This window comes from Benincasa hispida, chromosome 2, assembly GCF_027475165.1.
Source record: "Benincasa hispida cultivar pf3 chromosome 2, pf3_genome.v1.1, whole genome shotgun sequence".
NCBI classification, from domain to species: Eukaryota; Viridiplantae; Streptophyta; class Magnoliopsida; order Cucurbitales; family Cucurbitaceae; genus Benincasa; species Benincasa hispida.
Window position 1 is genome coordinate 50,801,492 of NC_143479.1, and position 15,864 is coordinate 50,817,355.

At 33.5% G+C, this 15,864-nt stretch overlaps 1 protein-coding gene across 1 annotated transcript; it reads left to right on the forward strand.

Annotated features, from left to right (window-relative positions):
- Positions 1-7,867: 7,867 nt before the first annotated feature.
- LOC150037980 (uncharacterized) lies at positions 7,868-11,991 on the forward strand. The gene is made up of 11 exons (XM_090311098.1): positions 7,868-8,014; positions 8,261-8,502; positions 8,608-8,807; positions 8,961-9,040; positions 9,326-9,502; positions 9,647-9,710; positions 9,907-10,031; positions 10,259-10,314; positions 10,423-10,495; positions 11,102-11,182; positions 11,839-11,991. Exons 1-11 carry the CDS (start codon positions 7,868-7,870, stop codon positions 11,989-11,991), a joined length of 1,398 nt encoding a protein of 465 aa, XP_090167224.1.
- The last annotated feature ends 3,873 nt before the right edge of the window (positions 11,992-15,864 follow it).

The window sequence follows — 15,864 nt, forward strand, 5'->3', positions numbered from 1 at the left end:
ATGGCATCATCATCATCGGACTAACATAATCAGTTTGACTCTGCATCTATATCACAGGAGGTAACTCTTCCACATTATGGGCAACCTCATCAAACTCATCCTCTTCCTGTACAGGTCCTCTATGTCTAGGAGCTGGTGGAGGAACAATAGGTATATCGTACATATAATGTATCTCCTCCATATAGCTTTGGTTGTCACTACATATAGCAAGAACCTGGTTCGGATCATTCGCAACATCACGGAGTCTACTGTTGTTCGATCTTTGTGAATTATAAAACAATTAGATAATATTTAAAATAAATTTAAATTAAAAATAATTAGATAATATTCATTCATTTACCAGATGACCCACAGCTGCTCTCGCACGAATGACTTAGTGCCTTGTGATATTATTATACCAATGAATGTAGTCTTGAGTGACATCCCTGTCAAACTGTTCAATAGAAACCCCCACTGCAATAAACCTTGCACGATAGTACCATCCTACCAAATGTGCAACTTTTTCGGACCAATTTACAGTCCTTAAGTCGATATCATGCAGTAAGGCTTTAGTATTACAAGGCGATGGGACATCCTACTGAAAACTGAATTGTCTCATCACCCTGTCAGGAAGATGCCACTCACCAATGTGAAAACATATGAGAGGACTCATCGTTCGCCATATATTTTGACCATTCGTACAGAAATTGGGCAAAGTATGCATAATAATTTTGTACGGCTCCCAAATAACTTGAAACACAAAATATTATTTTGGAGAACATTAAAGACAAATACAATAAAAATGTGTCAATTAGGTACAGTGTAATGTACCTGATCAGGTTGAAGCAGATCAAACATGTATCTATACTAGCTGATTACATGTGTGGCTATCCTAGTCACACAAAATTTTTCTCTCCACCTAAATTTTTAAATTGATAATTTAGAATCTAAATTAACTAGATAAGTGGTATAAAAATTAAATTGAATTAAAACAACATACCAAGAACCGTAGACTCGTCCAGCTAACTGAGCATCATTAACATGTTGTAGCTGTGGAGCAAGTTGGAAATCACTCACAAGCCCATAATTGCAAAAGTATGAGAGGCCCAACTATCTCTCGAACATTAGGTCTTGTTGCTTTGCATAGTTGTCTATACAACCATGCCAAACATGCTCCACCCCACGAATACCGCCCCGCATCATCGAGGTTAACTAATAGTGGCAGGAATATCAAGTAAACAAAATGACTTGATTTGTCAGAAATCAGGCTTCCACCCATCATTAGTACTATATATGCTCGCGGATACCTTATGACGGTTTCCTCGTCTGTATCATCCTTTAATTTTGTCAGCAGGTGGGGTCACATCGAGGTACAGTTGACAAACTTGTGACCAGTCATCGTACATCACTCTGATGACCGGCTCACCGTCAACCAGTAACCCCAACATCACTTCTATGTAGAGTGATAGTGCACTCTCCAACAGACATATGAAATGTATGCGTCTCAGGCCTTCATCTCTCGACCAAGGTTGTGATCAGATGCTAGTTCAACTGAATAAATCTCAATCTGGCAACCCCATAGAATCCAGATGTGTGAAGTAGCGGTAGTATTCGAGGGTGGAGTGGGATAATGCGCTGGAGAACTGCCTTTCGACGGCTGTAAGATATTTCTCCAGTAGTACGATCTCGCCATATAACAGATGATCGATGAATGGACTGGTCGTACAAAACACTAGGATCAACAGGTCCTGGGTTTAAAGTCATGATCTGAAAGAAAAAAAAATATTTATTTCTCAATTAAAAAAATATTTATTTCTCAATTAGAAGAATAATGTACAACTTAATTAACATAATTAAATAATATACAACTTAATTAAAAGAATAATGTACAACTTAATTAAAAGAATAATGTACAACTTAATAAAAAGAATAATGTACAACTTTATAAATTATAATAAAAAAATTGAATATACAATAAAGTATCTACACTTAATTAAATATACATGATAAAAAGATTATTTATTTCTCAATTAAATAATGTACAACTTAATTAAAAGAATAATATACAACTTAATTAAAGAATAATGTACAACTTTATAAATTATAATAAAAAAAATTGAATATACAATAAAAATATCTACATTTAATTAAATATACATGATAAAAAGATTAATTATTTCTAAATTAAATAATGTACAACTTAATTAAAAGAATAATGTACAACTTTATAAATTATAATAAAAAAATTGAATATACAATAAAAGTATCTACACTTAATTAAATATACATGATAAAAAGATTAATTATTTCTCAATTAAATAATGTACATCTAAATTAAAAGAATAATATACGACTTAATTAAAAGAATAATGTACAACTTTATAAATTATAATAAAAAAAAATTGAATATACAATAAAAGTATCTACACTTAATTGAATATATATTAAAATGAATATATAATAAAAATATATTTATTTTTCAATCCCTAACTATCTGAAGCCGTCATAGTAACGAAGGACACTTCCTTCGATTATGGCATAACTAATTACAAAATCCACATCGTTGTCGAGTGACTGGTTCTGTCCAATCCATCTCGTTGTGATAACGTGAACTTTTCCGTCTACCAGGTTTTCTCAACAACGATGGACCAGGATGTAAGACGGCCATATTAGGGTGCGTGATCTAGTAATCTTCATGCGGTACAAGTTGAAATTGAGGAGAGTAACATTCAACATATGTTGACAATTTATAGTAGTCCTCAATAAAGTCTTTGTAGTTCATGTTAAAATGTGAGCAAACGATCATAAAATGCGAGCATGGAATGTCGAATGTTTGTCATTTGTTACATGAATAGTACGGTTGGATATGTTTAGACTCAATGTCCACAGGGGCTACAATTGCGTCATGTTCTCAAATGCTATCCAGTACATTCATATCCAAATCATTAAATGTATCTGAAAGTTACTCATGTTCTCGACCATCGAAATCCAACTCTTCAAATTCATCATTCGTTTCAGTTTTAAAGTCTCTATACAGGTTGTTAGCCGCCATATCCTCATTATCACATGGTGATGCAACTGACTCCGGATTAGGATCAATACATTTAGTTGGATCTTCAAACTAGCTAAATGATGTATTAAATTTATATCCACCCCTATCCTTTTTACATTTACATACAAATGCACTAAATTCGGCAGTGGCATTGCGATTGAGAGTATCAAGTTCATAGCTTGTGCATTCGAAATAAGGAATTGCATAAACCTTATTAATCCTGATGGTTTAGGATGTCTATATATTATTTCTATCTGATTTGTTCCCATATCTACACTAAGGGACATTCCAACCATTTCAATGAATTGTTCAAATACAATTTCACTGTTCACATTTATGCTAAAACTCCCACTTGGTGGTTGGTCATAGTCATCTCCATCAATACCATCAATACCATCAATCATATTATCATTTGTAAATAACAAAAATCCCAAGCATTTGCCCGCCATTTTCTAAAATAAAAAAAGACAAACATCAATTTTTTGTATTATACTTTTTATAAGAAGTATATTAAAAAATATTAAACTTTTTTAAAAAATCAAAATAATTTTGTATTATACTTTTTATAAGAAGTATATTTAAAAAATCACAATAATTTTGTATTAAACTAAAAATATTAAACTTTTTAATTTATAAACATCATTTTTTTAAGTTTTATAAACATCAACTTTTTAAACATAACAATAAATTAAACTTTTTATAATTATTTTTAAACATAACAACAAATTAAACTTTTCAAATTACAATGAGGTAAACTTTTTATAACTATTTTTTCAAATTTTATACAAAATAAAAAATTAAATTAAATTAAACTTTTTCAAACTATTTTAAACTATATTTTCAAAGTTAATACTAGAAAACTCAAATATCATAAGAAAATCAACTATTTTAAACTATAGTTTATTTAAGTATATTTCTTACAATAAACTATACTTAAATATAAACAAAAAAAAAAAAAACAAAATATAAATAAGATAAACATGTTGGTATAACATCCCAACCATAAGATTAACACTAATAACACCTACTAAGATGAACACTAATAGAGAAAGAACTACTAACATCAATATGTAAATATTATTGAATTCAACATGATAGATCTACTAAATATAATAAAACTAGAAATAAATAAATAGTAAACTCACAAATTTAACTTACCTTTTTTGTTCTTTGTTTACCAAACAACAACAAAAACTATAAAAAAAAAATATAATAGTATGAGAATAGGAACATAATGTATAGTTCTTTTAAAAAAAAATGAAATTTTGTATAGTAAAAGGTACAAACCTCACAATCTAATGGACGAATGTGGGAGAAGAAGAAGATTTGCAGAAGGAAGTGAGCATGAGAGAATGAAGGTAGTGAGGAGAAAATGAGAAGCTGATCTTAAAGGTTTAAAGGCAATGAGGAATGAAGGCAGTGAGGAGAGTGAGGGAACAAAAGCAGTGTGAGAAAATGAGAAGAGACGGTGGGGTTATAAGCTAAATGGTCGAGTTTTCAAAACTCGACCTCATAGGTTGGGAAAGCAACGTGGGATGGGACGAGAAGCTGACGTGCTGCAGAGATTTGGATTCATTTTAAAGAAGGTCGACGATTCAAATCACTCTGACGTGCGCTGCAGAGGTTCAAATTCTTAGCTATGCGATCGTGTAGCATTTGGTATATGATCGTGTAGTGAGGAAAGAAAGCTCTCGAGAGGCTATCGCAGTGTGCCCTCATCGTGTACTTCCACTATGCGATCGTGTAGTAAAGCTTAGCGATCATATAGAATTTAGTATACGATCGTATAGTAAAAGGTAGGCGATCGTATAGGTTTTGAGAAAACGATCGTCTAATTGTAATAGCTAAACGATCGTGTAGAAGTTTGTAGGCGATCGTGTAGTAGGGAAAGAAAGCTCTCGAGAGGTTATTGCAGCGTTCCGCCTACTTCCACTAGGCGATCATGTAGTAAAACTCAGCGATCATGTAGCATTTGGTATATGATCGTATAGTAAAAGGTATGCGATCGTATAGGTTCTGAGAAGGCGATCGTGTAATAGTAATAGTTAAGCGATCGTGTAGGAGTTTGTGGCTGATCGCAGAGGATTTAGTAAGCGATCGTTTAGTCATACTAAGCGATCGTGGAGAGATTGTAAACAATCGTTCCAGCGAGATTTGTAACTTTCCAGCGAGATTTGTGACTTCTAGCGAGATTTGTAACTTTCTAGCGAGATTTGCATCCTTAGCGAGATCCTCTTCTTCCTTTACTCACTCTCGCTCTCGCTCATTTTCTTATCTCTCGCTCGCTCTCGCTCACTATGGTGAGCTGCCTGCTTAATCTTCCCAAGCAGCTGCCTGCTTACGCACCGATTCCCTCTTCCAACTTAAAAAATTCATAACTTAAAATCCAGAACTCTTTTTAAGAAACTTTCTTCGCTCAGTATTTTCTTATCTCTCGTTCACTATCATCTAGAATTCAACGTCTATCGTCTAGCATTCAACTTCTATCGTCTAGTGCTTGTCGTACAGCTCATCGTCTAGCGCTGATGCCGATCTTGTAGTGCCAATGCCTCATCGCTTAACTCTATCGTCCAATGTATAGCGCTATCATTTAGCGAGATCCTTCGTATCGTCTAGCGCCCAGCACCTATCGTCTAGCTCAATCGTTTAGCAACTATCTCGTTCTCAACGATCTCACTGATCTCCTCTCAACGATCTCATTGATCTCCTCTCAACGATCTCGCGCATAGCCTATCGCTTAGCTACTGCGAGCATCGTTTACCTCCGCACAATTACTACACGATCGCCCAGCACCCGCCTACACGATCACCTACCTCATCTTGTAGCGGCGTTCACTTACTAGACGATCGCATACCCAATCGTATAGTGCCACTCATTTGTTACACAATCGTTCTATAATTTGCATACTAGACGATCACATATCCAATCGTATAGGTCGAGGGTTTATTCTATAATTTTCCAGAGGTCGAGGGTTCAACCTCTTTCAAATTTTCTCATCTTTCCTTACAGATCTTCTATAGTTTTTGACAGGTCGAGGGTTGAACCCTCGTCCTCTTCTCAATTTCCTTTAGGTCGAGGGTCAAACCCTCGATCTCTTCTTTAATTTTCAACAAGTCGAGGGTTGAACCCTCGTTCTCTTCTCAGGTCCAGGGTCAAACTCTCGACCTCTTCTTTAATTTTCGACAGGACGAGGATTGAATCCTTGACAAAATATTTTAAACTAAATCCACGCCTCGAATCTCCAAAACAACCATAGATTTCTGAATAGTTTCAAAACCACTATATCTCTCTAAATAGTTTACGTAATCACAATATTAAAAAAAAAAAAACTCCAATTAATTCAATAATTCATTCCAACCTTCCAAGTACATTTTTAAAGCTAAATTATAAGTTTGATTCTTAGAAGAAAATTTAGGAATTTTGAATTATTCAAACCTCAATCTTGTATATTAATTGGGCTTAATTTTCTAAAATAATTGACTTTTGTTGAAATAAGTATCTTTTTTTTTTTTTTTTTTACAATTAAAAGTGAATTTACTGGTTTTTTTTTTAATTTAGGAGTTCGATAGTTCGTGAGGAACATTGTGGTATTGAATGTATATTGTAGAAAATAACAAGGAATTTAAGTGGGCTTATTAGGTTTTTTGGTTAAATTAAAGGCCAATGGTATTCTGGTAATTATGAACAAATAAAAATTTTGTAATTAAACCTATCTTCTTCATTAAGGCTGAAAATTTTGTGAGACTCCTAGAGAGAAAAAAAAGAGGAGCAACCATTTTCAAGGAAAAAGGTAGAGGCAGTTGATTTTTCCAAGAGTAGACACACGCATCAGTCGCTCGTGAAGTGAAGACGCACATGCATAATACGGAGGGAGTCGGCGTTCTCCTTTCCGTCCGGCTTTGACGTTAGTAGCAACGAGTCGGCGGCAGGTGTTGTCCTGCGTACGACGTGAGTGTGGGTATCTGTGCAGGTGTCCGGTTCGGTCTGGGCTGGTGTCTTGGTTCTGGTGGGTTCTGATTCGGTGTTTGGGTTCTCCGATTGTCAGCGACAGAGAGAGACGCGTTGGTTTACGCATGACTTCTCCGGTCAGAGGCGAGTAGTGCACTTGATTTGGGTTGTTTTTCAGTGGGTTGTTCTCATTTCAAAGATGACGTTGTGTGTAGATCTCTCGATATCAGTGGGTATCAAAAATCAAAAATTGGTGATTATTTGTTGATTATCTGTAATTGTAAATGTCTCATTGCTCGTAATAAAACTGATTCAAGCTGGTTCTCAAAGTGGATGTAGACCAAATTGGTCAAGCCACTATATATCTTGGTGTTCGTTCTTTATTGTTTTCGATTTATTCTGCTAATTGTTTTCATTCTGTTTGACCATCTAAGTTAGGTTCAAAACTCTCATAAGTGGTATCAGAGCTCCATTCGATCCAAGGATGGTGTGTGGTAGTGTGTTGGCATATTCTTTGTTCAGGAGAATCTTTTGTTAGGATTAATTTGACAGATGACTTCAATGTCTACATGGTTCGAAGTTGTCAAATTTGATGGGAAAGGTGATTTTGGGTTATAGAGGAAAAAAATTAGAGTTGTTATTGTACAACAAAAGGTAGCCAAAATCTTAGACGAAAATGACCTTCCGCCAACAATTACAGAAGTTGAAAGAAGGGATATGGATGAGATGGTCTATTCGACGATAATTCTGTATCTGTTAGATGGAATGCTTAGGCTAATAGATGAGGCCAACTACTACAGTGGAATTATGGAAGAAATTAGAAAGTCTTTATTTGACTAAGTCCTTGCAAAACAAATTATATCTAAAAGATAATTTTTTGGATATAAGATGGACTCTAGTAAAGGTTTAGAAGAGAATTTGGATGAATTCCAGAAGATTATAGTTCATCTCAATAACATCAGTGAGAAGATGTCGGATGAAAATCAAGCAGTTATTCTTATGAATTCATTGCCTGATTCGTATCGAGAAGTTATGGTAGCTATTAAATATGGACGGGATTCATTATCCATGGATATAGTGTTGGATGCCTTGAGAACGAGAAACCTTAAGATTAAAAAGGAACGCAATGATGGAGAGTCACTCATGGCCAGAGGCAGAAGTGAGAAAAAGAATGAAAAAGAAAAAGAGTCGAGATCCAGGTTAAAATAAAAAAAGAAAGTCAGAAAGTATTTCCTATATCATAAAGAAGGACACTTTAAGAAAAATTACCCTTTGAATAAGAGCAAGGAAGCATCAAGTAGCAAGCATGTAGAGGAATCTAGTGCAGCAAATGTCACTGATGGGTATGGTTCAACGGAGGTCTTGATGATGTCCAGCAGGGATATTCAGGATGCTTGGATTATGGATTCAGGGTGCACGTTTGACATGACTCCTAATCGGGATTTCTTGATTGACTTTCAGGAAAATGATGAGGGATCAGTTTTGCTTGGTGATAATGGTGTTTGTGATGTAAAAGGAATTAGGTCAGTTTGAATTGCAACACATGATGGAATGATAAGAATTCTTATAAATGTAAGGTATGTTCCAGAACTCAAATGAAATCAAATTTCTCTGGGTGAATGAGATAGAGCAGGTTATTCCTATGAATCTAAGAATGGAGTTCTGAAGGTTATCGAGGGTTCTTTTGTTAAGCTGAAGGGGACTTTGAGGAATGGGCTTTATGTGTTGGAAGGTACTGCAGTTTCAGGTAGTGCTGTTGTTGCATATGAGAAAGAAACAGATAAGTCTATGTTATGGCATAACAGACTAGCTCATGTGAGTGAAAGAGGTCATCAAGCTCTTTCACAATAAGGTTTGCTTGGAGGAGTTAAAGACATTGACCTCCCATTTTGTGAACATTGCATAATGGGAAAGTCTACGAGAGTGAAGTTTGGGAAAGGGAAGCATTCTACCAAAGGAATTTTGGATTATGTTCATTCAGATTTGTGGGGTCCTACAAAGGTACCTTCTATGGGAGGTTTGAGATACTTCATGTCAATCATTGATGATTTTTCAAGGAAGGTATGGATGTATCTACTGAAATAGAAGGATGAAGCTTTTGGGAAATTTCTTGAATGGAAAAAACAAGTTCAGAACCAAACAGGCAGGAAGGTAAAGTATCTGAGGATAGACAGTGGTTTTGAATTTGTGGATCATAAATTTGATAAATTTTTCAAATCTGAGGGAATTACGAGGCATTTCACTGTTACGTACACTCCACAGTAGAATGGTTTAGCTGAGAGGTTCAACAAAATAATTATGGAGCGTACAAGATGTCTCTTGACAAATGCTTCATTACCTTTGAAGTTTTGGGGGGAAGCTACCCAAACGGCCTATTATCTTATTAATAGGAGTCCGTCTTCCGCTTTAGGCCTAAAGACTCCTCAGAAGATATGGACAGGAAAAGCTCCAAGTTTGGATCATCTTAGAGTGTTTGGATATTCAGCTTATGCTCATATTAAGGAAGGGAAGCTGAATAAGAGGGTACTGAAATGTATGTTTATTTGTTATCCTTAGGGTGTTAAAGGATATAAACTTTGGTGCTTGGAAGAGGGCAGAAATAAATGTATTATCAGCAGAGATGTGACCTTTAATGAAGTAGAGATGTCATTTTGTATCAAAGAGCAGCAGAAACAGCAGACAGTTGATCAAGTTGAGGCAGATCCATTAGTTAGTTCAAGCGAATCCAGTGGTCAGTCATCCAGTTTTAATGGTAGACAACCTCAACTGTAGAGGACTTTGATTGATGAGTGAGCTTTCGGTGAAGAAAGTTCAAGTAGTAGTGACCTACAGAAATATCAGCTTACACGTGATAGGTCTCAACGGGTGAGGAGGCTCCTACGAGGTATGGTTATGCTGATTTAGTTGTTTATGCTTTTATTGTGCAGTTGACAGTATTGAAGCAGAGCCTCTTACTTTTGAGGAGGCAATTGTATTTGATTCAAAGGAACAATGGAAGGATGCTATGGAAGCAGAGTTGTTCTCATTGCAGAAGATTCAAACATGGTCATTGGTTTTAAGGCCTCCTAATCAGAAACTCATTCAGTCAAAGTAGATTTATAAAGTCAAGCAGGTACAGAAGGTGACAGAAAGCGTAGGTATAAGGTTAGACTGATAGCCAAGGGCTGCACTCAAAAGGAAGGAGTTGACTTTCATAAGATTTTCTCCCCGATGGTGAGGCATTCATCCATTCGATTAATTTTATCTATTGCTGTTCATTTTGATATGTTTGTTGAACAGATGGACGTCACCACAACTTTCCTTCATGGAGAATTGGATGAAGTGATCTACATGAGGTGAAAGGAAAGGAAGACATGGTTTGTCGTCTTCACAAGTCCATCTATGGACTGAAGCAATCGCCGAGACAGTGGTATATCAGGTTTGACACCTTTATTCTGAGGCAGGGGTTTCATAGAAGCTCATATTATGCCTACATGTACTCGAAACTCAGATAGGTACATATGTTTATCTACTTCTGTATGTAGATGCTATGATCCTAGTGTCTAAGGATTATTCTGAAATCAGTGATCTCAAGAAATGGTTGAGTAGTGAATTTGAGATGAAAGATTTATGTGAACTGAAAAGGATCCTAGGCATGGATGTGAAAAGAGATAAGGAGAAAGGTTTGCTAACCATTTCACAAGAGAGTTATGTGTATAAACTGCTTGAGAAGTATAATATGTCTGGTTGTAAGGCAGTTTCGATACTCTTAGCATCTCATTTTAGGCTTTCTTCCTTTCAATATCTTGTTACTGAACAAGAAATGTTAGAGATGTCTAATATTCCCTATTGTAATGCTGTTGGAAGTATTATGTATTTGATGATTTATACTAGGCCTGGCTTGGGATATGCTATAAGTATGATAAGTAGGTTTATGTCAAATCCCGGGAAGGAGCATTGGAGTGCAGTTAAATGGGTGCTTCGATATTTGAAAGGTAGTGCCAATGTATCATTATGTTTTAGCAGGGATTGTGATAAATTAGCACTGTTGGAAGGTTTCACAGATACAAATTACGCTGCCAACCTTGATAAAAAAAGGTCTCTATCAGGTCACATTTTTCGTTTGTTTGGTAATGTGGTCAGTTGGAAGGTTCCTCTATGTCAGTTGTTGCTTTGTCTACTACTAAGTCAGAGTATATTTCAGTGGGTAAAGCTGTGAAAGAGGTAATGTGGTTGAAAAGGATAGTTGGTGAGTTATTATCGCAGGAGTTCATTCCTATCGTCTCTTGTGATAGCCAGAGTGCTATTCATCTTGCAAAGAATCCACCTCATCACGAAAGGTCTAAGCATATCGATGAAAACTTTCATTTTATTAGAGAAGTTATGGCCCAGAAAGATGTTGAACTGGTCAAGGTTCATACAGTTGAGAACTTGTCAGATATGTTAACCAAGGTTCTTCCAGCCCATATGTTTAAATACCTATTAGATGGCCTGAATATTAAATTCGGATGATAGAAAAATTGGAGAATCAACTTGGCACTTAAATATTCTTGTTGTGAGCGCGATTTGTAGAAAATAACAAGAAGTTTAAGTGGACTTATTTGGTTTTTTAGTAAAATTAAAGGCCCAATAGCATTCTTGTAATTATGGAAAAATGACAATTTTGTAATTAAAACCATTTTCTTCATTAGGGCTGGAAATTTCGTGAGTCTCCTAGAGAGAGAAAAAAAAGAGGAGCAGTCGTTTCCAAGGAAAAAGGTAGAGGAAGCCGATTTTTCCAAGAGTAGACGCAGGCAGCAGCCGCTCATGAAGTGAAGACGTTCATGTAGAACATCGAGGGAGTCGATGTTCTCCTTTCCGTCCGGCTTTGACGTCAATAGCAGCGAGTCGGCGATAGGTGCTGTCCGACGTATGGCATGAGCGTGGGTGTCTGGTTCAGTCTGGGTGGGTGTCTTGGTTCCGATGGGTTCTGGTTCAGCGTGTGGGTTTCCCAGTTGTCAGCGACAGAGAGAGACACGCAGTTCTGCGCTTGATTTCGCCGGATCAGAGGCGGGTAGTGCACTTGATTTGGGCTGTTTTTCAGCGGGTTGTTCTCGGTTTAGAGACGATATTGTGTGCAGATCTCTCGATATCAGTGGGAATAAAAAATTATAGAATGGTGATTATTTGTTGATTATTTATAATTGTAAATTTCTCATTGCTCGTAATAAAATTGATTCAAACTGGTTCTCAAAGTGGATGTAGACCAAATTAGTCAAACCAATATATATCTTGGTGTTCGTTCTTTATTGCTTCGATTTATTCTGCTGATTGTTTGCGTTCTGTTTGGCCATCTAAGTTTGGTTCAAAATTCTCACATATATCAATGTTTATGTGTAACTAAGACCATATAAATTCTTTAGTGAAAATTGAATATATATGATAAAATAATGTAAATACATAACTAAAGAAGAATTTTGTTTGATTAAGTATGGTAGCCGATCTACACGCTCAACCATTTGAACTAAAGAGATCAATCCCATTATAAGGTCTGCAAGGACTAGACAAACAGAAATTTGAGTATTTTGACAAACACTTGTAAAAGTATAAGTTTACATAGACTAGATATTAAAATGGAAAATTATTTCAAATGGTAAAACTGTTGAAAATATTTACAAGATATAGCAAAATTTTAAAACTATCAATGATAGACGTTGATGGACACTGATAGACTTCTATCAATGTCTATCAATGTCTATCAACATCTATCATTGATAGTTCTAAACTTTTATTATATTTTGTAAATAATTTGATTTATTTTTCTATATTTAAAAATAACCCTTTATTAGTACATTTTGTCTTTGGCCTTGGTCACTTATGAAAAAACAATTTAGTAAATTCTTGTACATGCATTATGCAGTGTAAAAGGACATTTCTTCCTTAATTTGTGTCACTAAATGCCAACTATCAATGTTATTTCTCTTATCTTGCGTGTGCAATTTGATTTCTGATCCAAAAAGAAAAGAACAAAAATTAAGGGGAAGTAATGAAATGTAATAATAATGCAGAAAACCTTCATTTATAATGATAATTATAATGATAATAATATAATATTTTCATTTATGATGATAGTAATCATAATAATATAAGATTTTAATATACTTTTACAAGTGTCTGTCAAAACACTCAAATAAGGTTGTTTCATTGTTTCTTCTCGCTTAATGCTATAAAATAATAATAATAATAATCTAAAGTTTATTTTATTTAATTAAAGCTTGAACTTACTTATAGTTGACATCAAAATTTGGTACCAACTATGAATTTGTAATAATACTAAGAAATCGAACAATCATCTTGCATAATAGAGAATTTCACATCAATGTGGTGCTTGGCCACCAACACTCTATCCATCAAATTAGTAATTGTTTATATAGAGTTAGAGAACAAAGAATTCGAGTTATTTTTTAACGTACTACAATCTGATCATTATTAACCTAATTTGGCTCTTACAAATAGATCCAAACATACATAGTTGACTTAATAGACAAACAATTGGTCATAATATGTCTATCATGGCCGATCCTATGAGTCGGCATTATCTTTCTCTCATGAATGGCCATATGAATCAGACTTCATGAAATCTATGGCATTGGCCTCTATGGCCTTCTTAACTTTTATGGCTAACACTAATTAAGAGTCAGCCTTTATAGTCCTTTTGCTGACCATATAATGGGAAGTGATCTCTTTAGCTCTAATAATTGAGTTTATGGGTTGGCTACCATACTTAACCAAACAAAATTCTTCTTTTGGAATGGTCATTTCGATCATCCCCTTATAGCCAAATACTTAGCCATATTTTCATTCATAACACTAATGTATTTACATTATTTTATCATATATATTAAATTTTCGCTAAAGACTTTATATGGTATTTGTTACACAAACATTAATAGTAGTGTTGATATACATTCAATCCCACAATGTTCCTCACAACCTATCAATCTCCAATTTTTTTTAAAAAAAATCCACTAAATTCACCCCGTAATTCTAAAAAAAAAAAGAAAAAACAATAATAAATTAAAGAATGATACTAATTTCAAGCATAGTCAATTTTTTCGCAAAATTAAACCGAATTAATACACAAGAGTGAGGTTTGAATAAAATTTTCAAAAATCATAAATTTTATTCGAAGAATCAAACTTATAATTGAGCTTTAGAAATACCAATGGAAGGTTTATCGAACTAATTTGTGTTTAGAACAAAAAAAAAAAAAAAAAAAAAAAAACATTATCTTTGTCCAATGAAGTTATTTGGCAGAGAACTTGCAACAAGGAATTACATGAAAGTAGAGTTGTATTTCGTGTTTTTAGATATGTGTTTGATAACAGATTCAGAAATTGGATTCTAATTTAAAAAATTATTTAAAATGTGTTTGCTATTATATATTTAAAAACCATAAAACTCATTGTAGTTATCCACTAATTCATGAATGAAATTGATTTATGTAAAAAGATTATATAATTATTATTTTTTTAATATTATATAATTTATAATACGTTACATTATAAATATTCTATTTCTTTTTAAAAAAATAATTAAATTCATAACATGACATATTGTATTTTTAAATATTTAATCTTTATATAATATAATTTTATATTTTAAAATTTAAAATTCAAAATTCAAAATCTAGATTCAATGAAAATGTAGAAATAATGGTTTCAGAATTTACACTATCTGGATCACAAAATCTAGAAATGGTTTTTAAAAACAGAATCTAAACAATCTGACAAACATATATTTGCTAAACTTAGTGAATTTGAAAAAAAAAACACTTCTTTTTATCACTTTAAACAAATTTGATATGAAAAATGAGAACGTTAGTGTCATTCTTATTTTTCATATTTTAATTTTCAATTTTTGCTTATCGTTTTTATTTCTACTATCTTTATTAATAATGAAAAATAATAATGTTGGGTAAGTGTCTTATGTTTGTTCTTGTTTTTATTTAATTTTCTTTATTATTGAAAAAGAAACATTAAAAGTATTTGTTAATCAGAAACTTAGATTTTGATGGTTTGATAACCATTTTATTTAAAGTTTCACTTTTAATAAAGAGAAATTTTTATCGATAGGAAACAAAATATCAAAATATTTACAAAAATAGCAAAAAAATACTGATAGACATGGATAGATTTCTATCAACCTCTATATCAATGATAGACTTGTATTAGTTTCTATCACTGATAGACACTGATAGATTCCTATCAATATCTATCTATGATAAACATCGATAACAATGTCTATAATAACTATAATTAAAATTTACTATTTATGTAAATATTTTTCCTTATTTTTTATTTTTGATAAATTTTCTTTAATTTTTAAACTAAATTTCTTTCCATTTCTTAGCATGTTCTAGAACTTTCATAAGTGAAAAAGAGTTTAATTCTTAACGAAACTTGAAAAAAAAAATTGTTTTAAAAACTTTATTTTTAGTTTTCAAAATTTCGAGACATGGTTTTTGAAGACAATCGTAAGAAAGTAAATAAGAAAGCAATAAATTTAGAAGTCGAAATGGTGTTTATAGACTTAATGTGAAAAACTAAAAACAAAAAACCAAATAGTTACCAAAGAAACCTTGATTTTTGTAGTTTCCAAAACAAACCCGAACCATCTCTAAACACTTGTAATTTTCTAAACGAAAAACAACAGAGACACCCAAAAATATGAACGTTGTTATTAAAACGGTTTTATTGAACCACCCAATTAAAATATTAAAGATAAGCTTACAATCTCTACATCACACTAAAAAAACCTAATGTTTTTCAAAAGGAAGTAAGAGTACTGATTTTCCTTACCATCCTCCCTATATATAAAGCCACTTAGAGGTTCAAAGTCTCAACATCCAAACCATAAACTCAGTG